Source organism: Echinococcus granulosus, assembly GCF_000524195.1.
Source record: "Echinococcus granulosus chromosome Unknown EG_S00008, whole genome shotgun sequence".
Lineage (NCBI taxonomy): Eukaryota > Metazoa > Platyhelminthes > Cestoda > Cyclophyllidea > Taeniidae > Echinococcus > Echinococcus granulosus.
Genome location: NW_020170388.1, coordinates 160,133 through 187,010, shown reverse-complemented (window position 1 = coordinate 187,010; position 26,878 = coordinate 160,133). Strand labels below are relative to the sequence as shown.

At 42.5% G+C, this 26,878-nt stretch overlaps 1 protein-coding gene across 1 annotated transcript; it reads left to right on the top strand. All coding sequences in view use genetic code 11, as the record gives it.

Annotated features, from left to right (window-relative positions):
• Window positions 1-25,581, top strand: EGR_01927 (Deoxyhypusine hydroxylase; the record flags this gene model as incomplete). The annotated part of the gene is made up of 12 exons (XM_024491176.1): window positions 1-72; window positions 329-802; window positions 10,652-11,103; window positions 13,116-13,286; window positions 17,220-17,373; window positions 18,371-18,422; window positions 19,849-20,264; window positions 22,743-23,171; window positions 23,197-23,385; window positions 24,252-24,360; window positions 25,241-25,293; window positions 25,513-25,581. 12 exons carry the CDS (start codon window positions 1-3, stop codon window positions 25,579-25,581), a joined length of 2,640 nt encoding a protein of 879 aa, XP_024354319.1.
• Between the last annotated feature and the right edge of the window lie 1,297 nt (window positions 25,582-26,878).

The following is a 26,878-nucleotide window of genomic DNA, read 5'->3' as shown; positions in this document are numbered from 1 at the left end:
ATGCAGTATTACCCATTTTCACCTGACTACCTCAAAGCTAACCAACAGCCTATCTGGCATCAAGCCAATTCTGTAAGCAGTTCTGTAAGGATAATTTCGAATCGTTATTGGGCCATCATGCACACTGCGAATTTGGAGCAGTTGGCAAAAGTCCACAGATGCATCCATTTATCATAGATGCCTTCCTTTTATGATCTCCAAACTTGGTATCCAGTTAGCAAAATCGAGATTACTACCTTTTACATTGGCTTCACAGATACTGTTACTAATACAGTGCCTGAGCCGTCTTCGAATAATTTTCTGAAGGTACTTTAATACTGGCTTGCAGATTAGCTACACGAATATCTACTGTCTTAATTTAACTCCTCCTGCAGGTCTCACAGAAGGCTGTCTGCGTACCTTTGCTCTCCGCATCCGCACAGTCCACCTCCCCCCAGGGGATACTCTCATCCACGCAGGAGGCCTTCTCACTTGCCTGTACTTCGTGGAGCAGGGCAGTCTGGAGGTGCTTGACCCGCAGGACGGAGCCATCCTTGCGGTCCTTTCAAAGGGCGATTTTTTTGGGGGTCTTCCACCTCTCCAAGAACAACCGCAGCACTCACTGTCAACGATGGCCCGCGGCCTCATCGCCGCCAAGTCCCGCTTCATCGTACGCGCCCTGACCTATTGTGACTTGCACTATGTGGAGCAAGAGGAGTTGGCCGGTCTGTTGCACAACTATCCCGAGCTGATTGACAATCTGGTGGCGCATTTTGAGCTCACTATGCCACTGGCGGGGATCGGAAAGTATCTTACGGAGGCGGTGAGTCAGTACTTTCCCGCTACTTGGCTGCGGTTTTTGGGGTTTTTATTAATTACTTAACCAAGCTTGTACTCAGAATTTAGGTTTGAATTTTAAAAAGACATGGGCGTTGTCTTTTATTGTTTTCGGGACATCATCCATCCTTGTTTTGGTCTACTACTGGAGCATAGGATTTGAATCCGGTTGGTTAAACCTCTTTGTTGTCGCGCCTAAGTAACCCCCCCAAGAAGTTAGAAGACGGGAATGGAGACAGCTGTGTTTTGCCTAAGGATTCCGGCTGCTTGATAGTTGATCTATCTGCCCCCCTTTTTAACACTTGAATGGGGGGAGTGCATTTTTTGTTGACACCATCTACCTTAGTTCGTTCCACTACTGAAACACCGGATGCTATTCATTTTTTATAAAATCTCTTTAGAGCACATAGCGTCTCAGCAACCTATACTTGGGTGAAAAGTGTGTTTAGACTTTTTAAATGTAGGCCCCTGAATCAAGCTTATCAGCTAATGTGGATGGTGGTTTTCTGTTTTGCTTGGACGTCATCTTCTTTCGCATTCTTTTTGATAACTGTTTTTTGGATTTGTTTTTGTGTAGTCTCTGTGACAATGCGACCTATTAGTGTTTTGGAGTTAGCGGTGGTTTGGATTGTTTCATTGCGAATCGCGGAATTGAGCTTGTTGTTGTTCATTGGCTGGTATGAGTTACCAAATTTACTGCTTTGCTTAAAAATTCTGACTACTATTACTGATAGCTGAGTCATCTAGACGTCCCTTTTCTCCGGCATTTGCACAGTTTTTTTGCAAATAACAGCGAATTTCTGACGTGACGTTATCTTTGTTCGGGCTTTAATCCAGTAAACGCAATGTATCTTTTCCTTCTAGCTGTTGTGGAGTACGAGTCATCGCTAAAAAGCTATAAATGTGTAGCCGAGCTGCGTCATGCCGTCGTAGAGACGGGAATCATGGAAGACCGAAAAGTGTACATGGTTAAATGTGTAATTGAAACAACTATCACCCTGCTACAGTGTGGATAACCTTGTTGAAGAGCTGTACAAATTTATCAAGAAACATGCACGTCAAAGCTACCAATTTGTTACAATACCTTGTAATATCTTTAAGTTAAATGTAGGCCGAGTTGGATACATCCAATTTCCTCAACAGCGCTTTCAATTCCTGATCCACCATTTTGTCCACATTCCAGGATCCAAGGCTGCCACCACTTAGCAGCAGATTTGGAAGTTAGCAGGACTTTCATCATATACTACCCCTTTTTGTCAGTTTTTTTACGAATTTCACTCCTGTTTTATTAAGTTTGTAAATGAAATGAGTGTATTTTCCTACTCATGGTTTTGTGAATATCTTAAACAGGCAGATTTATTGCTTGTTGAAGCGTTTTTTTAAGCTCATGCTTATGCACAGAAACCAAGAGTAACTGCAATTAAATGTAGGTAATGTGGACTGCTAGGCGCAATACTGAATTAAATCGGACACCTCACGCTTGATCACACACTGCAGTACTTTTCCATCAACAATTTACTAGTCCAGCAGCGTATTTTTTAAGGATCAAAAATGTGACTTCAGTGGCTTACGTGTATCAAATTATGCTTCCTCTCATTCAAAGTAATCTTACTTCGTTAGTGTTTAATCGGAAGGTCCTAGTAGAGCTTCCTATTTGTTGAATCCTGATTATTTCAAAGAAAATGGTATAAAGTGACGTGCTCGACTAATGCAGGGCTGGGAGAACCTCGGTCGAAACCATCAAGATCACTCTTGAGTGGTTTGCTAGGCAGCATTGTCATGTCAATCACTTTCTAATCAAATTGATATCAGCATTGATTATAGTAAATCACATTTCACTGCTAAATATCGCCATTTTCCTGTTGAAAATTCCTACTATCTCCCTGCTTTCCCTGAAAAAATCCATTAACAATTCAATGGCGTTCTGTCCTCAAAGGCTGAACCTGATCAAATAATTTGTCCATTTCTCAAAGAGACATTGAAACGAGGCTAGCTTAAAGTTAGGTCATTGGTCTACCTAAGTTTTCAGCTCCCAAATATGCCAAAATTTATCCGTACTCGTCTGTTTTACCCCTGTTGAACAACTGAGAAGTTCCGTTTATGGAGTTCCACTTCTATTCGCTGGAAAAGTTTGGAATTACTCAATGGCACTTTTCATTAGTAATCAAATATGAAATTTTTGCTTTCGATTCAGTCTACCCAGTTATGCACCATAAAGGCCATGATGGCGCAAGCTAACGTTTAGGCCACCCTTTTGCCACCTTAATTTGTCTCCCCAGAATACAACTTGACTGACATAGTCTGAATCAGCGTTTCTATCCGATTTGCTTAAATGCTGTCTGATTAAACCATTCTGGTGCAGACAGCTTTGCCACTGTTCACCTACCGCTGTCTCGACCCACACTGCTGCATACAATGTGTCCACTTTGTTTTGAATTTCAAACATCTAGATGCTTGTACCTGTTTTCCCCCTTCAAGTAGCTGAAGGTGTCAGATGTAATCTCCGAATTTTTTGGTGGTCCAGGGTGAACGTATGTTAGCATTTTTTAATGTTATTCTCGCTTTCTCGGCCATCACCTGAATAGCTGATTTGTGGTTGCATTACGACAGTACTGACGGCAGCATTACAGCGACTCCCCATGTCACCTTTGTACATCCGTTCCTGTGCAACAAAAGTTTTACCTTTTCTGGTAAAAGCTAATTAAGTGCGGTAGAGACCTTGATGGTTTTTTGACCCTTTCTTCCCGGTTTTTGCTACTGAAGCAGTCTCTAGAGAAACCACCGAACTTTCTTTTGTCTACTTGTTTAAGTGTTATATTACAAAGGAGTCGTCTTTTCATCGTTAGCACTCATCTAACTCATCCTTTACAATTCAGTGGTCTTTGAGACTGTGTTTGGCACCTAATTCATTTACTTTATTAGTAACATCTGCTTGACCTGCAATTTCAATACTACTGTTAATAGTTAGGTTATCAAGAGCCTTACGAACTGTGCCAGCAGCAATCACAAACTAATTCGCTGGCGTTTTTCAGTTGTGTCCAGCAGAACTCCTTTATTTCATGTCTTATGTGAGACTAGTGGTGCTATTAGACCATTGGTTCTAGGTAGAGTTATAATAACAATGGCCTTGATATCCACTTTGTAGTGATGTTCCATTGCCTTTTCTCTCCCTTTTGGCTGTAGCTCGCCAAAATCAGCCAACACATTTCTAAGAACCAGTATTACTCACAAGGAACTTCACTCTAGCCCCAAACATGGCATCCGCTTTCACCCGACTCCGTCAATCGTCTGACTTGTTTGTGCGCACACATTATCCTCACAAAGACCTCATTGTATAGCATATTCGTGGGTTCATAAAGTCACATTACCTACAATGGAAGAGTGAACGAAACACAGACAAAGTGTTTACCTGTGATTGAGGAGGAGTGCAATGTTGCCCGCGCACATCCAGGTGCCAAATTTCACGTGGCCGACCACCTGGCCCTCTGTATGGCACGGCGCACACCAGCGCCATTCCCCCTCCACTCACCAAACCCCGTGCCCCATGTGACACATTAGGCGTCGGTGACCACTGCCACGTGGTGATTGTGGCTGAAATGCCCCAAAGTAGTTTTTCGCTCTGTTTTGACTTCTGTAATTGACAAGCTTAGACTTTTGGTTTTCTGGATTCGAGTTTTTAACTCGTTGAAGCACGTTTGCTTCATTTGTAAAAGCAGATTGATACGTTCTTGTGGGCAGGTTGTGGAAGAAGAAACTTATTGCAGTGACAACTTTTCGATGACTGGTTTCTTGATACTAGTGCAGATCTCTAGACAGGAAGTATCTCTCTCTCGAAACTGCACTAAAAGTTCGAGGAATATTTTGGGAGGCGCAAAATCTTCCGGTTAGTCGGGTAAGGAGGCGCGGTCGTGTTTTAATTCATTGAAATCCATTGACCATGTTGGAGGTGTATTAGCATGGAAGTGTAAGATTTTAAGGTTTTACCCTAATCACCGCGTGTTAGTCTTTTGTAATTTGTGAACAGGCGTCAGCCCTCCAGAAAAGAGGCAAATTTACTCTCACACAAAACTTCCTATGTTGAGGTTTGTCGGCACGGCACTGTTAAAGTCGCTATTTCTTCTTTTGCCAAACCGCCATGGATTGGGGCTTTCAAAAAAATTATGCACAAGCTAAGTGAGACCACACAAAAGGGAGAAGTTGTCCGTGTTGATTTTAATGCGGCGCATAAGTGTGAAAGTGTTTTGAGTTAACAGAAACAATCGCAAAATAAACCTAGAAAGAAATCTGGTAATTTTTTTCGTTTCTTTAACTTGGAGGTTGGATCGTACTTCGAAAAGCCCTCGGAAAATGCATGATTATACATGCCCAGGATCTTATGCTTGGTAAAAGAAGATAGGCAGGAGGGCTAATCGAGCTTTAGTTACTTCCTCACTTGTCCAAATAGGCAAGAGTTCAGCTTGCCTTCAAATGGGGTGGAGAAAATAAGGTTGGAAGCCATAGGTCTGAATGTTTGAGCAAGCCTTCTATTGCTCGTAAAAATTTACGGTATGAGCAGATGATCCCCAGTTTTCTCCATATGTTCCAGGAGGAAATCCTAAAATAACGGATTGTCTTGCAATAAAATATTTTAATTTACTTCTTGTTATAAAGACGCTCAAAATCGTCTTAGTTCGCAGTGAGTTACTTGGGGAAAGGCAAAGGATTTCGTGGATCTAGAGTTTCTAGTCTAAGCGACTTGGAGGCGTTTCATTTGGGCGCCCGAATGAGTCACTTCTTCGGGAAAAATCCTGCATTTGCTTTTCCCTTTTTCCTCTTCACCGAGCCACCGGCTCATTCCTCCTTCACTGGCTACTTTTTTTCACATTCATGCCGTAGGTGTCTCGTCTTTGCACACCATAGCGAGCCCACTTCCACCCTTCTTTTGATCAGTTTTCTTATCAACTTTCTGTAAAATTTCCTTCCTTTTTAAATTCCTCCTCATTACTCACGCAAATCTATCACTACCAGCGTCGCATGTGTGACGCCCTAATTTTTTTTTATCTGGTCTTCACTTCCTCGTCACAAACGGATCGGTTAGGTCTACACCAGTAAAGTGGATGTGGGTCGGTTATGCTATCGTGACGATTATACTTTTTCGTTTTTGAGCAGATACGAAGGGTGAAAAGTGGGTCGATGTCAAACTGGGAAGCTGAAAGCATCATGACTTTTTTCATCTGAGATTCGGACGGTGAACACATTGGATCGGGTTAAATGAGAAATGCAGAAAAGTTTATTCCTTTTTCAGGCCAAGTCAACTACTGCCTGAAATGGCTCGTATTAGAGGGGCCAACTTCACTACCTGGGTGATATCCCTTCCAATTGTTCTTTTTTTCTTCGCTAAATATAAGTACAAGCAGAGTACATGTTGCAGCACTTTCAACTTATTGTTTGATAGACCTGTCACTTTTGACCCAAAATGCATCTGTACTTACGGTTTGTGTTTGCGTGACGTTTAGATGGGACAAGTGGAAGACAATTGCAAAAGGGAACTTTAATTGTTAGCAATTAAGCCAGTTCTTCGGTTAAGTAAATAATTCAGGTAAGAAACGGAGTGATTGCATAATGGGATACAGCGCTATCACAAGATGTCCGGTTTCTAATATGGCGTGATGGGAGTTTACCATTAGCTGAAAAGGTGAGGGGTTTCTTCTATCCCCACCTATGTATGTGGTGGTCTGGAGAGAGTGGGATTTATGCTCCCACACCCACGAAGGTGCCCGTAGTTTTCTCGCGGTGCAGAAATTGTGCTGGTTAAAAACGGTCAGGGGTGTCAATAGGTTGGTGAGCAAAGCACCACCTGTGAAAGCATTAAAAATAGCGTTGGTCGAGGCAGAAACAATTTGAAAATAGTGAAGTTCATAACTGCATTGATAAAAAAATGTAACTGCAGAATCGAACTCTCCTTATGACTGTTGCCATAAAGTGAAGCAGACTCGATGGATGTATTCATGGCAGAACTGTCTAGTCCTAAGGTTTGATAAAACGATTTTATCAATTTCTCTGTCTTCTGAAGCGGAATTATTCACAAGATCATAATAGAGAGGGATCGCCACAGAGTGACCCACTAGTTACTTCACTGGTTCTATTCAGCTTCAGCCAATGTTCAATCGGCGAGGTAGAGCAGTGCCTCACCAAATTTATGCTTATTACACGCAAACATTTCCAGACAATTTTACCCTCACCCAATTTTAATTACTGTTTATTTATTCGGGCACACTGTCCTCTCTCTTTCTCGCTTTGAATCTCACTACGGTCACGATTTTTGAACACTGTGGTCCTTTGGGGGGGGGGGGGGAAGGTGTGCGTGTATCGGAAAGCGGGACTGTTTCTTAACTCAGTAAGTGAAAGGGAAGCTTCTCATTTGAAGTAATAATCTAGCTTCGCTTAAATTGTCTGAAAGTTTCTTTGAAGGCCGGATGGTATATGAGCGTGACTCATTGATTCAAGCCAATTAGTCAACCTTTGAATTTACTTCGAGTATTTTACTGATATCGAATCAAACCTTGTTGTTATAGTTCTCTCCGATTGGGTTGATGGATCTCTGTGTGTTAGCCCAGTATTGCCATCAAATATTACTTCTGCAGGTAGATTATTATGCATATTTTTTAACCCATGTCTTCAGACTACTGTATTCCGAGAGTATCATTTAAACACTCTCACGTCTACACTAAATGACTTTGTTTAGCTGTGATTTCCCACTCCATATCCCGCTCCTCCTCTTCCTCCTCCTCTGTGTGACACCTAGCACACCTCTTTGAAGCCTTGGCCTTTGCAACAAAATGGCACACCGCACACATGCACATATTAACACAACCTCATCGTTAAGGCGTTGGATAAGGCATACGGCTGATTTATAGGTGCGCCAGGCGTGTGATAAGTAACGTTTAATTTAAGAAAACTCGAAAACTGAAAATGAGAGGAGAGGATATCCGTTAATGATGTTTTACGCTGTTTTGATTCCTGTCTTAGTACTGTCATAACATCCTCGAGTTATTGGTGCTGTAGATGCAGGGTCTGAGTTACCTCTGAAGACGTTATAAATCCTATCATTCGGAAAGTAGTAGCTTTTTCGGCGCTCAAAAGGGTTGGGAGACTATTAGTGGTGCGTCATATCGCCTGTTGGAAAACTGGATCTCGTGAGGCTGGAAGGTTTACGTAGTTGCACATTACAGGCGTGCTTGTTTGCAATCCTCTAGACAGAGCTCTAAATCAATTTAGAGTATCCAAAAGTATCGTAGTCATCTACTCTCAGACAATACTGACTATTTGGGTAGTGTCGTACAAATTCCTCGACTTGGAAATTGACGGTAGTCTCTGATGTACCTGATTTTGACCCCTGAAACAGTTCGACTTGTCGCAGCTTTCTTTGGTGACATCTTGAACTTACTAGACAAATTCTGGACTTCTAGAAGCACCTTTTTGCGTTGAATGTTCTTTTCTTTTAACACAAAGTAGTATTCTCACCCAATATTACAACATTTTTTTGATTTTCAGAACCATATCTGAGGTGAATGCAGTCCCAGAATTACCGTAGTTAGTCGTCAAAGCCTTTTTACGTCCATCTCAATCACGAACCATGATGCATTCACTGCCTTTGGGTCCAGGCTTGGTTTGTTGTGTTTACCTGTTCATTCCAATCCTTTGTAATGCCTTTCCTGAAAAATCGCCAAAACTTTGTCCTCGAGTGGAAATATGTCTGACCACCAGCTAAGTAAATTTCTTATTAGGTCACCGACCCTTCCCAGTACTTCTTTTAATTCAAACCTATTAATAACTACCAATTTTTGTATTTTCAGGCCCGAATTTCATTGTTTTTCTTAACACACTTTAAGTTTACTTACCTAACACTTTCTCTATCAGAATTTGTCTCGTAGGAAAGTGGATTGCAACACTTCAGAAGCTTTATTCTTCTACTATGACATCTATACTCTCGCCACTTAATTGACTAGTTTAACCGCCGCTCAGCAACCAAAACGTAATTATCCTCACATGAAGATCATTCTACGTCCATTTTATCGTTATTAAGTCATTTTGCTTAGATCGTGCTTTTGTGGAAGCAGTTATCATAGAATAATAAAGAATGAGTGTCACACATCTGTGATGTCCGACTAGGGGAATTAGAGCGCTGGTAGCAATCTTTTTGAACGTTTTTACTTCCCCAAAGACAATATTTTCTGACTGTCCTTCTATCAGAATATATATATCTGTGAAATTAACTAACTTGTGTATTCTAGTACCGTTAAACTCTGAAACCGAACTTGTTTACGCTACAGGTGTTAATCAATCACAATCGAGACAATGTTTACCGAAGTAAAAATGTATGCATAGGTAGGAGTGTATATTGTAGCTTTCTACTTTACAGGAGACCTTTTTACCATGGGCATCATCGTGGAGAATTCGGTGGTATATTCATTCATCTAAAAAGTCGCTTTGTTTTTACCATTACCACCGCCATCGCCACTTCTGTTGTTGTGTCTGCAGCTCCTGCCATCGGCACATTTGTTGGCGTCTCACGCAGTGGTACTTTGTTTTGAATTTGCACCAGGTTGCGTGATGCAGGACGTAATGTTACCCTTTCCCTTTGTTTTATTGTCATCTCCCTTCGACTCCATTTTCCCGACTGATTTGGTAAATTTACCTTCTGAAGGTGGAGATAGAACGCTCTGGAGAAATAACACAAAGAGGAGTCGGACTACGGTAACCTGTGGGGCATTTGGGGTGGAGCATATCTTTTGTCTTCTGACTTTTGAATGCATTCGGTGGGAGTTTTATCCTCGATTTCTTTTGGAGTATTCAGAAATAAGTTCAGTGAACTGCACCTGATTCTCAGTACTCATGCGCCAGGGTCTCTCATTTTATTTTCTAAAATCTGTGTGAATGCGTTAAGTTATAAAATAACTAAATAATCTCGTCAGGATGCCTCTTTGAATACACTCATGTGATAAACTTACAACTTTTTTCAACATCTTTCATGATTTTAGTCTGAACTCCCTGCTTTGAAGGACGGTTATTTGTTGGAAAGTTTCCTCTTTCTTGGAATGACTTGATCGAAATTTTCCTCATCTCTAGGAGCAAAAACAAAAATGTGGGTTTTTAATTTATCCACTACTTTCTTGCCAATCTGTTGACTATTTTGATTGCGTTTTCGTACATGCATAAATTTTCATCTTATCCCAGTTCAACGTTGGTGTAGGCTGTGTGTGTTGATGCGATTTATCCCTTGTGAATTGGCAGTCTCAGTACGCAAGAGCATCCCCTGTTTTCCCAAACTTCCATTTACACAACCCTCCAATTTTGTCACCTACATTACCACAGTGGTGTGATATGGCACTGCCTAATGATAAGCCGTTTCTTTATCCATCTTTCATTCCAATTCACAAATCCTTTCCTTTAATCTACCCAACAACATTTGTAATTGATGATTCTAACGATAACGAACTTATGTATTTGTCTCTTAAGTTTATTTAGCAATTTACCACTTCGTATTCATAGAACTGAGATTTTGAAATCTTGCTATTGTATTCCAGACTCAATTTTAGAGCGGACCGCTTAAATTCGCTTAGTGATATATTCCAACGTAACAAGGGAGCTCAGTTTTAGTTTCATCAACAAGCGAGTTGTTCAATGTGTTGCTTTTATTCACCCAGTGTCACAATTAAATTCACTCAGTAGTATACCACTCTATGACCATGGGACCAAGTTTTTGAGTTCGCCAATGCTCTAGTTTACCACTGTCTTGCTCCCAAAAATTGCCGCTTAAATTAGTTTAGTCACATGTACTGTTCTGCATTCATAGGACCTCTTCTGCCTCTCACGGGACCAGAAGCAACAACAAGACCAGCAGCAGCTACACTCGCCACATGGTGGCACTTCTCCGGTCTGCTTGCACAAGACGACCTCCTCGTCCTGCGTTTTCACAGAGACGCCACTGTTGCAAGTACCTCCGCGAGCACAAATGCAATCGCGTGCGCGTCTGCCCGACACGTGGCTGGGCGATCATCGGCGTCGGAAGCTCTGCTCCTGGGAGTTGGAGCGTCTTCAGCGCCTTCTTGAGCACTCCGCCACCGCGATGGTTGCTGATTCCGCTTCTGCTCCTAATACTGATGGAGATGGTGGCGGTGGTATTGACTCTTTCGCCTCGCCCACTGCTACCACCACCACCACTACGGCCTCGCCTCCACCTTCCCATATGGACTTGGAGGAGCGACTATCCGCTCAAATGGCTCAGCGGTTCAACAAGATGGAGATGTGAGTGATAGTTGGTAGTATTACAAGCTTGTAAAGATGGTTTTTTGAGTGTTTGCCATCATCAATTCCTTTTGGGCCAGTAGGACTAGACACCATGAGACCACTTTGTGTTTGCTTTGGAACTTTTAAACTAGGGAAGTCCACTCGCCTTATGGCTACATATATTACCTTCCTGGACTCGTTTACTTCTCGATTACCCTTCAAGTAACCTATTTTAATTCAAGAGAATTTTTTTGCCAATCTCTTAAATGCCTTTTTTTCTTAAAGGGACAAGCTGCCTTCCTTTGTCGAGTAGCCTTTTAAAACCTGGGCATTTTTTTTCAAAACATGTGAATTCTACATTGCGAATGTTACTTTTAAACGCGTCTTTTGTTGGCTCATTTTTAGACCGACGGAATTTATTTGATCCCGTGAGTTCATTTTGTGTCCTTTTTGATTCTGCACAGAGGTCAGCGATTGAGCGATTTCATCTGCCTAACCAGTTGACCCTTTTCTTTTTCAAATAATTCTCAAGTAAACTTAACTGTAACAGAGTAGAATGAAGCACCTTTAGCTTGGTCTATTACACACCTTCTATTTGACAAAGAAACCATTTTGATTTTAACAATTTGCTACTCAATTCACTATTTGAATTTTGAAACATGAAGTTTGAGTTTACTGCTCTTCGATTTTTTAACTTCCACAAAATACGAGAATCACATCACCCATATTTAATGGCTTTTCTCCATCATTAGCAAGCTAATTCAACCTCACTACTTCCTTCCCATGTTATAATTTGCTCAGTCGGCTTATCCCTTAACTAACTTGGGAGGTCCTCATTCCAATGAGTACAATTTCAAAGTGATCCAATTCTGCATTGCTTGGTCCTGCTGTGAGAGCTCCGGAACATGGAAAAGTTGCCCTTACAGTACTACCGGATACGACAGTTGTGCATAAAAGGGCTGCCATCGGCGAATGCATAATGGGAAGGTCCTAGGAAAATATATACGTGGAAGACCAGGTTATTAATTGTGATGGTTTACGAATTAAAAAAAATAGGCCGGGGAGAGGTGAAATCACCAAAATTTATAGTACCGCAGCAGGGCTAAATGATTCCGTCATGGGCCTCTTGGGATTAATGCGATTTCGACCCGTGGTTGGCTCTCTTTGAAGACTACTTCTTTTCTAGTCTGATCTTTTCCATTTCTTATGAAAAATAATATTTTACCTTTACCCTATGAGTAGAATGTGTCAATCAGGTTTGACGTTTGAAATTAACCTCCTTCCAACTGTCAACTGTTGTCAACTTTTTTGTCATCGTTTGGAACAAAAAAAAATTTCACTCTACCGGTTAGAGTGGATGAGCATGAATATTTAGTTTTTTTGTTGGCACTGCTTTATCCATGGGCTTAGTCTTTTCCCTCTTGTGGTTGTTCTGTAGACAATCATCACCACTGTCTAGGGACCGTGGGTCTTTTTGGCCCCCTTTTCCTATTTTGAGGTATTCCTGAATTTACACCTCTATAAGTGGGTGCCTTTTTGCATTCGAAAGTACTCCACACGGAGGACTACCATTCCCACATTGTTCTTTTTTGTCTTATTGTATAAATAGGGTGGAAACAAGTTCACTTCAAACTGTCAACCGGTATCATTCTTTCTTACCATCGAAGAATGAAAGATATCACTTACGCCTAACATGTGTTTGCACTTCTTTTGAGGCCCAACCTTCTAAATGCCAATCAGCTTGTCGCCTTTAGAACGCGGCCTTCATTGCTCATCGCGGATTGATTCATAAACCATGGATTTCTTAAAGTATTTCTCCCTTTTTAGCTTCCCTGAAAGTGAATTGTTGATAGATAAATTGAACCTATTAAAGTATAAAATCACTTTGAGGGAAGTTCACTTGGTGGAAGGTTTCAGTAAAAGCTCAATGGTACTCGAGAGTGTCGAAAATTAATCATTAGACCTACTTTCTGCAAAAATTGGAGTGCAGCATAAACCGCTCTGTGTTTGCATTATTGCCTATGTGGCAGAGGATTGAAAGCTGATTTTCCGATATTCCGCGTCTTCGCTTCGTCTACCGCCAATCTCTCGCCCTTTACTGCTTGGCACATGCACAAAACTGAAAATGGGGCATTTCAGCCACAATCACCACGTGGCAGTGGTCACCAACGCCTAATGTGTCACATGGGGCACGGGGTTTGGTGAGTGGAGGGGGAATGGCGCTGGTGTGCGCCGTGCCATACAGAGGGCCAGGTGGTCGGCCACGTGAAATTTGGCACCTGGATGTGCGCGGGCAACATTGCACTCCTCCTCAATCACAAGTAAGCACTTTGTCTGTGTTTCGTTCACTCTTCCATTGTAGGTAATGTGACTTTATGAACCCACGAATATGCTATACAATGAGGTCTTTGTGAGGATAATGTGTGCGCACAAACAAGTCAGACGATTGACGGAGCCGGGTGAAAGCGGATGCCATGTTTGGGGCTAGAGTGAAGTTCCTTGTGAGTAATACTGGTTCTTAGAAATGTGTTGGCTGATTTTGGCGAGCTACAGCCAAAAGGGAGAGAAAAGGCAATGGAACATCACTACAAAGTGGATATCAAGGCCATTGTTATTGTCCACTCTACTTTGAACCGGTGCTACTCAAAATCTTGCCTGCTGCTATAGCTCCGCAAATTGAGCTACAATGGTCCCATCTACGATATGGGCTAGAAATGTCCTCTTGAGAATCCTGTTTTGAAGAGTACCAGCGAATTCGTTGATAGTAGTGTAACTTCCGACCCTTTCTAGTGGTGAATTGTAGCTCGTCTATTGTTTACATTTCCAAGGAATTTGTAGTAATTTTGTTTTATGCAATAATGTCATAAATGAAGAAAGTGGTGGCTTTTATTATGAGCCATGTACGGATCACAATTGACATTTTGGTCAGCAGATTCAGCAGTCTCCGTTGACTTGAATCTGCGATCGGTCCAATGAGGAGGAGGGGGATAGTTTTGTGGGATGTACAATTGTACAGGCCGTGCTTCGCTTCGTCGTTGCCATTCTGGCAAACGCTCCTTAAAGGGTATGCCCATCTAATGAAGGGCTCTAGAGCAATCGGATTAATCTGGACCCAAAAGTGCTTCTTTTTCTAATTGTTACAATAAATTTCATACATCCACTCTCGCTAACTGCGGCATTTGAATTGAATGCTTCCATGTGTGTGTGTGTGTGTGTGTGTGTGTGTGAGCTTCGCAACGCGTGGGCAGTGAGACTTCTAATAAATGGTTTTTTGCTTTCCTTCTCCCACTCTCCCCTGTGACCTCTTTTAAAATCATCCCAACAATTCTCCATGCATTTGCTGTGCTTTTGTGAACTTCGCATCCGCACTTTAAAATTTTTCGGGTGCTTAGGTGTATTGCGTCCTCTTCAAGCTTGGAGAAAAGTCACTGATGAGGGTGTGGTCTCCTTTGGTTAAACTTTGGTGATTTGTATGACCTCTCAAAGCGGGCCCTCTCATTGTGGTGATCCTACGATGACACATATTGTAAGGAAGGGTAGGGTTATATCATCATTCAATCCTTGTTTTGATGCACCCACTCGTGGATATCCGCTAACATGTTTTTAGCTCATATTTTCAGCAGGCTTGTGGATCAGTTTCAGAATTAGATTTGCCAAAGTACAATGCCATACGTTCATTCCTTGCATCCTCATTATTCTAGCTGTCTGTGCTGTTCCATGGCATATCCCACAATAGGCCTCATGACTGGAAGCAGCATCCATTTTCAACACATCTATGGACCCCCTTAAAAGAAACACCCAACATGCTGAAGGTTATAGATATGCAGGTTGAATTACTAAGGATATTATAAAAGCAGTCTAGTCAAAGAATGACACAAATTGGCGTTGTCAATTCATATGCGAATTTCCAGGGTAGTCTTAATTCATGTAATTGTCCTTTTTTTTCAAACTTTATATCTCATATCAGAAACGGAACTTTTTGCTCCAAGATTACACCAACATACTGCGCGTTCTTCACCACATTACATCTAACCCAACTCTTCGTTTGTCTTTACTTGGAAGTAGTACTAATTTTAAACCCACCTCAATCAACAGGATATTGCGAGGATGCTGTGTTTGAACCAGGGAGGATGGATCGTTACAGCAACTTAAAAATTGTGAACATTTGCATCATTTGTCGGGACTCATGAGCTTTACGGTTGGTTGCTTCAATTTAGCCCGTATTTAATACCTAAACCAAGTGAACTTTTGCCCGTTGGAAGTAATGGCATCGCCTTGTTTTGTGCTGAATACTCGCTATCTTTCCATTTTGACGAAGAATCTGCAGATTGAAGCAGAGATTAATAAATGACATCTCTTTAGAGTTTCATAACCATGGTACTAATGCAACGATTACTCTTGATTACTGCAATTTCGACACCCGGATGTGGCTGGGTGTTCGACTTCTGTGAATAAGACTAAGGTAAGTTACCGCGACGAATGATTCATTAAATAACAGAAAATTTTCTCTATTTCCGGCACTCTTTGGTCCGTAAGAGATTTTCACTTCACTTGAGCAAAGCCATGCAGCTTTTAATTCTCCTCTTCAGAAAGTGTAGGGAAAAGCTACCTTCTTTGTGTTGAATTGAGAATTAATTCCATCGTGCGTGTACCCTTTTTTGGTGTTCCCAAAGAACCGCTTTGCCTAAAATCTGACCATAGGAAAATTTAAAGGGGGGAATGGAAGAAGTGCGTGTGTGTATGTGGGTACGAAGTAAACATGCGTTTTTGAGATGCTCTTTCGCTTTCACCGACGGTGAATTGCAAAAGTGAAGTAACTTGGGAGCTAATTTGTATTTGTAGCAAGTGTCTAATAAGAAGAACAAACTAGCCCTCCATAATGGCTAATGGTTGTACCTCCTCATTTTGTCGAGTTTGTTTTCATCATAAGTATGTCTATCGGTCTGGCGGTATTCAAGAATGCCGTCAGCGAACTAACCGGCTTGGATCTGTTTGTTTATAAATTTTACTACTCGCTTTATTTTTGCTCGTGTCTACGCTTCGTTGTCTCCATTGCCGTCGCTTTGCGTGCCGATCAGTTGGCACTTCTGGCTGCCTTGAAGCAGTATATTTCGTTCTGCGATGAGTAAAAACGGGGGGTATCCTCAATTGTCCACTTCCGCGTGAATTCTCCACCGTTCGGGTAACACTACATGCGTGTGGGTGTCCAGCGTCTGGCCAGCACTCCTTGCCTTACCTTTGCAAAAGTGGGCATTTTTTGTGGAATATACGTCAGCCAACGGTGAGATATTTGGCACACGATATCCACCCAAAATTTAGGCAATAGGTTCACCACTTTCTCGTGTAATTCCGGTGTAATCGAAGTTGCACCTGGTCACCTGAATAAGCGGTGGATGGAGGAAGACTGTTGCCTCAGGGCTCTATGTTGTTTACAATGCAAAGAATCTGGTCGTTACATCCAAGATTTGCGTTTATTAGCGGGTTTATCTCGAATCTGTCATCCTTGGATCATGTGGGCGGTGTTTTTTGCAGTCAAGTAGTAGAGATCCATACTGGCTACGAAGGGCAAAATAAAGTCACCAGGTCAAATGCGACTCTTCCACTAATTATGTTCCTTAACTAAGCAATCATGAATGGTTCCCCTTGACCTACTATTCACGTCATGAAGTTGGTTACTCAGCTTTTATTTCCTGCTTTTTGACGGACCTAGTAACCTTCGTCGTTCGACCTTTTTTCTGTATCAGTGGATTGTCACCAGGCCTTCTGCTAATAACTCCGTCGCAATTCCCCTCTCGTTCCCCGGTACCATGTTACTGAACTTTTGTGAAGCTGACTTACACGTTCACTGCCAGTATTTCAGAAGTAAATCTTCTGCCACAGCCCATAAAATTTTACATTACTCTAAACCAGAAAAGTGTATTTACCCGCAGAATACAAACACCTTACATGTATACTGCTTTTAGGCTTCACTAATCTGTTTCTACAGCCAGAGTTATCACTAAACAGAGAAGTGGGGGTTTGGGTGGGGAAATTGCGGCGCCACATGAATGCAGTATAGGTAGCAGAAGTTGTTAGCCGATTGATGCAGTTAATTCCACTGTTTGAGACTTTTACTATTATTGGTTGTGTTGCAGGAATCTGCTAGAACTGGAGGAGAAGATGACCACGACATTCGTCTCGCTACTGAGCCATCTTCAATGCCTCCAAACTCCTCTACGTCCCGGTGTGGACGCTTCAACAATGACAGAGATGAAGGAAAGTGGGGATGAGGAAGAGATGGAGGTGAATGTGAGGGTGATTGAAGCATCCAACGGAGATGACCTATAGTTCACCCACTCACCTCCCCCTTCTCCTGCCTTATGGACAATCAGTGCAATTTGTATAGACGCGCCTGCTCCATCTGTTCCTCTTCCACACCTTTCATCGCGTCTTCTTTATTCCTCCTCCCCTGCCTTCTCCCTTGAAGGGACCAGCTTATGTCCACGGACCAAGGTTATATTTTTGGTAACGAAACACATTTCTCTTTATCACTCTACCTCACTTCTTCCATTCCTTCTCCTTTCACTGTGTATTTAGATGAAATATACGCGGCCATTATCTACTCCACTATGCCTTATTTCTTTTTGCCTCGGTGTGTGCTTTTTCTTTGCTATTGGCGCTTTCCTAATTTGGCAAGTTAACAGCTCTTGCTGACACGTTGTGCCTGATAACTTGATAACCGGAAGTTTAGTCAGGTTAAAGATCACCGACATTACGATCATGCACAGCAACCCCTCTTTTTCGCACCTTCAGTACCCATCATGCTTTCGAGGTTAGTTGGTGTTGTCGATTCCTTCACCTCTTCATTGACAGCTCCGTTGCAGAGTCCACTTCACTACCGGGTACTTTAACATTTCATTTTGTTGACAGTTTTGTGATACATTGCTCTGTTACTGGGGCTTTTTGAACTGGACTCTTCAGGATGTTTTGTGGTAAAATTTTCTTAAATCGAGTTAATTTTGGTCCCATTGTGGAGGCTCAGAATCTAAGCAGTATGCCATCACAAGTAGGTGCCTATGGGATGGCTACTTCGGCTTGTACTGTGGATTTTTAGAAGTGATTTTGATCATGTGTGTGTGCCTTTCTCCTCAATCCTTCCCCAGTTTAGTAGACAAGACGCTTTGCCACTTGTCACTGCTCCGCATTTGGCTACTGCAACTCCGCTTATTCCAAATGCTTCGTTGGTAGGGATACCTCTTGAAAATTAAAACAGCTATTCTTCCCCCTCCCCCACCGCTTTCCTCAGACCTCTCTCCTCCTAGTTATCTCCACACCCAACAAGGCGCATTGGAAAACCGGTAATTGAACCATGAAGATAGGCAATAAACTACATCGGTGTCTTTACTGCCTCTGCTGTGACTTGTTGAGCTACAAATCACACTAATCTGGCCATTTTTGGAAACCCCAAGTTAAAGAAAGACTTTTGTTTTGGCTTGAAAGCAAAACATGATGGGACAGTTTCGGGTCAGTTCTTTTTATTTAAGTCTGATTTTTTGGTTGTATTGACATTTCTGAATGCATGAGGGATCTTTAGGACCTTTCGATTAGGTGTTTTTGTAACCTTCGGAGTGGGCACTTATGATTGGTTATCGGCCTTCTAGAGGTCACTTTTTCATTGGCCCATTTCAAAATTGTGTAGATATCCGATATTCCCTGCCTTTCATGTCATTTAATCAGTTTTTACAGTATTTTGTGGAGATCTGGGTTTAAATTAATTTCGCTAATGTCCAACTCCCATGATTCCTCCCTTAAACTTAACAACTGGGCACAAAATTTCATTTTTATCTATGTAAATGGGATTGTATTTTCCATCCACTTTTCAAAATCTTGTGTTAAGAGCTCTCGCTAGGATGAACAAATTTAATTGTTCCTTTTATATTTTGTGCAACTTGTCACGGTTTGGTCGAAATTTATAGCGGATTCTACATTGAATTACTCATTATGAGTAAATTAATTTTGATTGCTGAGCCGTAAGGCTTTTCCATTTGTCCAATCGAGACCGATCGCATAAGTCACCCCTGTTTTTCGTTACGAATTTGACTTTCTCTATCTGATAAAATAGTTTTAAATAACTTTTGAAGTATATTCATCTTTGGATTGAACGAAAACTAGTTAGATTTTGTATCCATGTTAGTTGCGGCAGGAGCATTGCTTCATTGAACCTAAATTAACCCTTTTCAAGGAAATAATTGGCGATTTATTACTTTCAGCTATTCAGTGAGGCTAATTCTCGTTTGGGTGGCAGAATTTTGTCATCACTTTCCTCAACTTTGAGTTATTCATTAAGCAAACTGAGAATGGTGCTTTTATTTGGCTGGACAACCTATTAATCAGTATCACTTGATGGTAAATCTTCTTTCAATCGCATTCACGATTCGCTTTTTAATTTAGCCTTTCACTTTGCATCGGTCTCATTTAAGTAACCGCACTCATTAGCATATTCATTAAGCTGGTGATGATTCTTCTCATTTCGTTCTCGTTGGCCCAATCATTACGGACAGACACGTGTATTCGACACTTCTGATGTACCGTATCTCGAGTTTGGCAAGAGGAGCTGGCCTACTAGTTAGCCGAGTAACCGAATAACCCACCTCTATTCTTGGTAAACCCTCTTTCAAAGTCAAGTGGTCTAATTGCGCTTGCTAATCACAATTTCATTTTTGATTAATCACCCGCCACCTCCGCTAGTCAGTTAATCAAGTCACTTACGTTTGCCTTTTACAGATATGTCTGCTGTCGCGAAACCACGTGCTGTCTCCGAAGAAGAGTTGCGCACTTGGGGCGCCAGGATTCGTGACCCCTCGGCGCCCCTCGTGGAGCGCGCTCATGCAATGTGGGGTCTACGCCACGCGCGGGAGCCCCTTGCCACAAGTCTATTAGCTGCCTACGTGACTGAGGTCTTTCCACCTGAACCGGCCTCTAACGCCTTGCTGCAACACGAGGCTGCTTACTGTCTGGGTCAGCGGGGCGACCTCTCGGCTGTCACCGATCTTGAGGCCGCACTGAGAGATTCTCGCCACGAGCCCATTGTGCGTCATGAGGCTGCAGAGGGCCTAGCCGCTCTTGCCTCTGCACCCGGAGTGGATGTGGAGCATATCAAGAGAGTGCTGACGGAGTTTCGTGACATTGACATCGTTGCGGTGAGTACCATGGCAGGTTGAATTAAGAATTGAAGTGCTCAAGTGGTTGAGAATGATTGTAACTTTCGAGTGATGGAATACCGGTTCGATTTATCTCAATATCGCAGTATAATTTCAGCTATCGAGCATTTTTTTAGTCTAGTGGTATTTTAGAAAAAAATTTCTGTTTTAGTCTATCGCTATCCCAGCTTAGACACAGATCCACTCACAATCAAGTCGACGATAATGCAGAAAGTAATGGTAAATGGACAACGATGTAATAGCCATCGGCAGACCAGGCCGTGACGAGTGAGCAGTCTAATAGCAATCCCCCCGGCATGCTTGGTGGACACTAGCTTATGTATTAAATCCATGGCTAAATTTTGGTCAGCGATTACTCGAATATCGTCTGGACAGGTGTTTAGACATTCAATGGTCACGGTTGATAGTGGTGCTAGGTTGGGGCCGATCGGGCGGTGAGGGCGCAGGACGACCAAGGTGAACAAGTGACGCTGGCTCTCTTAAAGCTTCAGAATAGGGGTTCCGGTATGGCCAGCTATAAATTCAACATTAAATGAAATCAGGCAAAAGCGTGAGAAATTCCGTTCGGGCAGGCGATTATATTCCTAAAGTGCCTATATCAGAACGGAGGTAGTAGGTAATGCTGAGCCAAAGCAGCTGTAGTTAAAGCCTTTTAGGCGAAAAGCAGTACGGGGGGAAATAACCTGAATGGCCGAGTGCATTAAGTCACATTGCTCAAGTAATCAAACGTCAACGGGCAAATTAGGTTAGCATGTCAAGCTTGCGCTTGTGGGATTTCGTGACAGCCTCTTTTTTGGTAGGCGTGTTGAATGCTTCTACCACCTAGGTTTGTTTATCATAGTTCTATGGATGTATAAATTCAGTGAGGTGTGTGCTGTCGACGGTAGATTGGGAATGGACTTTTTGAGTTTCAGAATCAAAGTCTCAGTTTGGGATCATTTGTGCCCTCTGGGTGATGTGACTTTGCTGATATGGCATGATTGTCAGAACACATTCTCTGTGCCTGAGAATTTGTGTTTAGTTCAAGTGTTCGTGCTCTTGTTAAGGAGGTTTTCTGTCATGCATACCTTAAAGCATGGAAGACAAGTAAACCCATGTCAAACGGTCTGACAGGTTCTGTTCAGGACGGTGATTTTGGTCTTGAGACACCTGGCCTGAGATCTGAGTGGTAGGTTCCGGTAATCTAGAACAGCCGCCTTAATCATAAAAGGGCAGAGAGGATAAATGGGTTGGCTGGATGGGTTAAGCTGCATCACTTGGGTAAGCAAACGTCGAAGATGTAGACGAATCCGCCTTAAGCCTATCAGTTAGCATATTATTATTTAAATGTGGTTACTAAGATTTCCATCTGATTAAAGAAAGTATTGTATGTCTTGTTCTCAGTAAACTTTGTTTCTCAATGTTTCATTTTTTTGACAGTCAAGCTTATTTATTTCCTAGGTTTTAACATTTCCTCATTGTTATCATAACTTCGGTGTAATATTTTCACGCAACTTAATTTGGGGTTTATTTACCTCCTTTTTTTGTCAAAAATGCTGGCTAAAGGGAATAAGATGTGTACTTTTTTAAATGCGAATCTTTTTCTGGCTCAAGAAGAAAAATGGTCGTTGGGGCTACAGCGTTTCCACTGTAATCAGGTTTGTGATAACAAAAGAATTTCAGCGATTCCACACTTTTAAGATTTTGTTTTTTTTTAGTGGTGGGGGGGGGGGAGAGGCGGCCGTGAAACGGCAATTAACCTTTTCTGAATCGTCATTACCATTTAACTTAAGGTGCTTTACCATTGGCTGTGAAATTTGTAAAGGTTACTAAGCAGAACAGCAGAATATGGGAGCGAGGTTATCCCTTCTTGAATCATCTGTAAACGAATTGAAGAGTCCTGAAATGGACCTACCTGTTTGACCGTTGTGGAACGTTCCGAAAGTTCAGCCTGCCTCATCCACAGGAATGAAGAAAGGAACCTGGAACTGAATCGGGGGAACGGCGGAATAACTATTAAGGCAAATGCAAGAAAACCCAATAGTGGATTTTGGTTCTGTGGAACTAGCGGAGAAGGAAGATATTAAAAAATCGGGACGATTACTTTTGAGACAACTGATTTTTGAGTTTTCAAAAGTTTTTTAAACGTTCTCGCTCGAATTTCCTTCAGTTAATCGCAAAATTAATGATTAGGGGAGGAAATTTGTGGTATTGCTGCATTAGAATGTCTTCAACTGTTATCGAAGGTTTATTACTTTGGAAGGCATTATGGGACATATAAAACGGGCACAAAGGTGGTCTAAAAGATTGACAGCATGGAAACCGAGTCGTCGAGGACTGGGAAGGTCTATTTAGTCAAACACAATGAAAAGGAATGTATTATCTTTTTTTCTACAAAACTACAGTGCAACCCTTAATTTACCGTATGTTGTGCAAGCAATATAACTCGCATTGAAACTTGGATCTTCCAACTTACAGGTCGCTGAGACATGCGAAGTCGGTCTGGGTCGCATTGCCTGGCTTCAGAGGCCCAACAAGACACCCGACCCTGCAGCAGTGCTTGCCGAGGCAGAGTTTCCTAACACCATCGATCCCTCGCCCGCCTTTGATCCTGACGCCACACCCAGTATGGCAGAGCTACGTCGCATCCTTCTCTCTCCCTCGTCTTCCCTCTTTGCTCGTTACCAGGCTCTCTTCTCCCTGCGCAACGCTGCTGTAGTCTCCACTAACGACTCTACTTCATCAAAACATTTCTCCGAGGTCGTGGAAGCCCTCTCGGAGGCGCTGGCAGCTCCGGGCTCCGCATTGCTTCGTCACGAGGTGGCTTTCATCCTCGGACAGCTTAGCATTGCTCAAACCGGAGACGCGTTGATTGAACGACTGAATGACCAACAGGAGGCCCCCATGGTGCGTCATGAGGCGGCTATGGCAGTTGGGGGAGGTGGCGGGATCCGCCGAGGCTGGGGAAGGTGATTGTGATGCGAACAGTCTAAGCGTGAGAGCACGTCAAGCCCTACTCGCGGGGTGTAAGGACCCCGAACCGGTTGTGCGGGATTCCTGTGCTCTGGCTCTTGACATGGCCGACTATGTGGCCTCAAATGATCGATTCCAATTTGCTGAGGTGCCTACGTATTGAGATGGACCTTTGTGTAGGTTTTACTGAAAAATACATGCGACAGTAGGATCCCTTCATTGCGATTTTTTTCCTGGCATCCTTCCAGTGATACTGGATCTTTGAAGTCTGCCCCTCTAAATCGAGAATCTGCGAGTGGAATTTAACTATCACTTGCAAGCTGCGTTAGTATCTGGAAGTAGCTTTATTACCAACGCTTAGAAAGGAGGGTGGAGAGGATGAGTACTTAGTAGCTCCGATTTTATGAGTGGGGATGCATGTCATCAGTGTATAGACTGACTCATGGATGACTGCCAAGGTTAGCGTAGTTAAAAGTATAGGCAAAATTAATGTCATTTTTTCATGTAGTCGTCCTCTGCACTTCCCGTAGACATGTCGTTGCATTGACCATCACACCGAAAAATTGCTCTACGTGACAGATTTCATTAAGTTGTTTCACTCCCATAAAAGGTTTCCTTCGCACAGGGATTGATGCACAATGTGTATTAGCTACAGAACAACAGCCCTTAGAAATGCATACCACATAAATCCTCACGATCCTCTTCGTAACCAGAATGTCATGGGTGAACTTACAGGGTACGCAACCACTGCTAAATTTGGGTAACTTTGTATTGTAATATTCATTTTTTTTGCCTTTCGGTTGGTTTAGCTCCATTTAGTTGTTGCTCAAATGGATCATTCTCAGAGGCTTACTTTGTGTGGAGATTCATAATCTTTCCATGGCGTACGTATTTCAGGAGTCGAGTGTAAACACCGTAAGCAGTTCTTTTATGGTCGGCTACACTTCGTTTGATACTCGAGATTTGGGAAAGATTCCCAAAGTCTATGGGTTGGCGATAGCCCTTCTCTTCTAGATCTTCGCAGATTTAACCATCCACAGAACCGGTGAAATCCAGGTTTGCGTTCTTGTGGAGAGCTTAAGTCTGGACGGACTCCAGTCTGCAGAGTCCACACCACCAACGGGTGAGTCGAATCGTGGCAGAGTGGAAATACAATCCAATCAAATATCCTCCCATTCTTCTCATCAAAGTGATGACTGGAAGGCTCCAGAGATTAGCTATCCTCTGCAATGATAAAAATTGTGGAGTTTTTACATCTCCTTGAGACACTTTGAAATGCTGAAGTGTAGGTCTAACTTGTGCGGTCACGCAACCACTTTTATTTACCCTCCGCCTCCATTAGTAAATTGTCTAAGGTTATAATTGTTCACTTGAGATTTAAACAAGGGCTTGGCACTCCTGACTATTATATTTTTTTGCAGGTTCTTAACACCCTATCTTTATATTTTATTGTTGAATTATGTCTTTAGCCCGCTTCAATTGAAAGGTTAAGTAGTGTGGAATCTCCTGATTAGCCGTCATAAACTTGACTGTAGCCAAGGGGAAAGCAGGGGCACGCATATAAGTCACTTTTTTGTTGGCAGGAGTAGATTAAAATAAAATAATCTACGGGTTCTGATTGTCTTACGCAAGGAATTGATGATAACCCCCTCCCCAATACGAAATAATCGGTAAGTCTGGCATTTTGTAAGAATAGTCTGAAGGTGATGTTACCAGACTCGTTACTCGGGTCTGTTGCGAACGAGAATCAGTCATCGTATCCAACGAAAGATGTTCTATTAAAAGTTTTGTTGCTTAAAGACTAAAGTAGTAAGTGTTGCTCTTCGAGACTTCTCTGAAGACGAAAGAAGACAATACTTGGACACTTTATGTAGTATCGACGTCCTGAGGAGGCTATGCTCCTGAGCGGAAGTACAACAGCCATGCTCTTCAGTGTCCACGTAACCAAAACGAAGAGTTAAACAAACAATGGACGTATTACATACCTCTTCTCGCCTTTTGAGCATCAGCCCGGCGCTCCTCTTGGTCAGCCTCCCGCCTTGGCAATCACAACGTGGTAGGTGGTGTAAGATAAACACCTACGAACCAACCGCGCTAGTTACGGAATTCGAGTGCATCTGAGAAGGCACTCGGCAGTAACGTCACTGTTCCCTCCTGGCAATTCTACTAGATCCAAAGCAGAGTCAGGTAGTAAAGGACAGGTTCGCGGGGCTATTCTCTCTTGACACTTTGTTCTCACTTCAGTGCTGCTCAACCGCAGCTACCTCACTTCTAGCCAGCTAGTAGTGAGGTAGAGGCGGTATCTCGTGTTCACTTCGGTGACATCGTCAATCAGGTACCGTAGACAGCTCCATTACGAGCAATTTTCCAAATCGTTCAGGACTGGAGTACTTTCCGAAGGTAGATGTCATTTTCAACCCCTCAATTGGGAGGCGTCACCGATCCTTACATCCTCCATCAAGTTAATGATTGTTGCTAAGGCATATGAACTCGGGTAGTTGCCCTTTAGTATCGGATTTGCTTTCAGCAGCGCGTCGGGTCGTCCCTGAAAACGAAAGAATACGATACAAGGGCAGAATGTGTACTCTCGACGTACAGAAGGACTGGAGAGGTACTAAGGCGGAACTTTAAGTTTCCACGAAGTCAAAACAAAAAGTTAAACAAGCGGATCAGTGTGTTTAAGGTACTATCCGGTACACGCGTCGCATGTGTATCAGTGGGCCAGTATTAAAGTATCGGTGTGGTGTACGTGAATTTAGGGAATAGTGGGATCCCAAAACCCAAACTTCCATAATTGTCTTTGACCATTTCTCTTCCTTTCCCTCCAAAGAACTTGGTTTGTACTACTGTCGTGGTTTTGCGATCGCACTTCTGTTCAAAAACGGTACGAGTGGTTCCAAAAGACGGTAATTCCAAGGTCAGTGCTTCTCAGCTACTTGGTATTCGGTCCCCCTGCACTATTATTTGCAACCTCCTGTGTCACTTAATATCTAATATTAAAAAAAAGACGTGGAAAAAAGCGGTGTTGTTTTATTCGTATTTACTACTTACATGGATGGATTCCAGCAGCACTTTGGTGTCATTGGCATCCACCCACCCCTACGGCCCCCAAAACCCTTTCCATCTCCCATCCCCGTGCGCCTTATTGCCCCCTCAGGGGTGCCTCGACGCACCACGAAGCAATGAAAGTTTTATTTTTATATCATTTTTACATTTTGGGTCAGTCGCGAAATCATCAACAACTGGAAACTGTGAAAATGGTAAACAATAAATTCTCGCATGGAAATTCTTGTTAACCATGGGGATTGTGCGAAGTGCATCATCCAGGCCCCCTTAAAGTGGTTACTTGCATCGATAACGACTTTGGAGTTTTTATGAAGTAGATTTGTTTAGAAAACAAGTGCCCTTTGATTGGTCAAAAACTTGGACGATTGCCGAAACTGAAAGAAGGTCGACCGAATGGGCAGATGGATGATCAAAAAATTTTGTAGATTTTTCTAACTCACCGTCTCATTGTAGCCTGTGGGGACATGTACAATGTGTGTGATTGTTTACTCATATACAATATAAACGAGAGATATGCATTGGTGTATCGGTACGGGACCCTTTATCCCGCGCCGTACAATTTTCCTCCTCTTTTT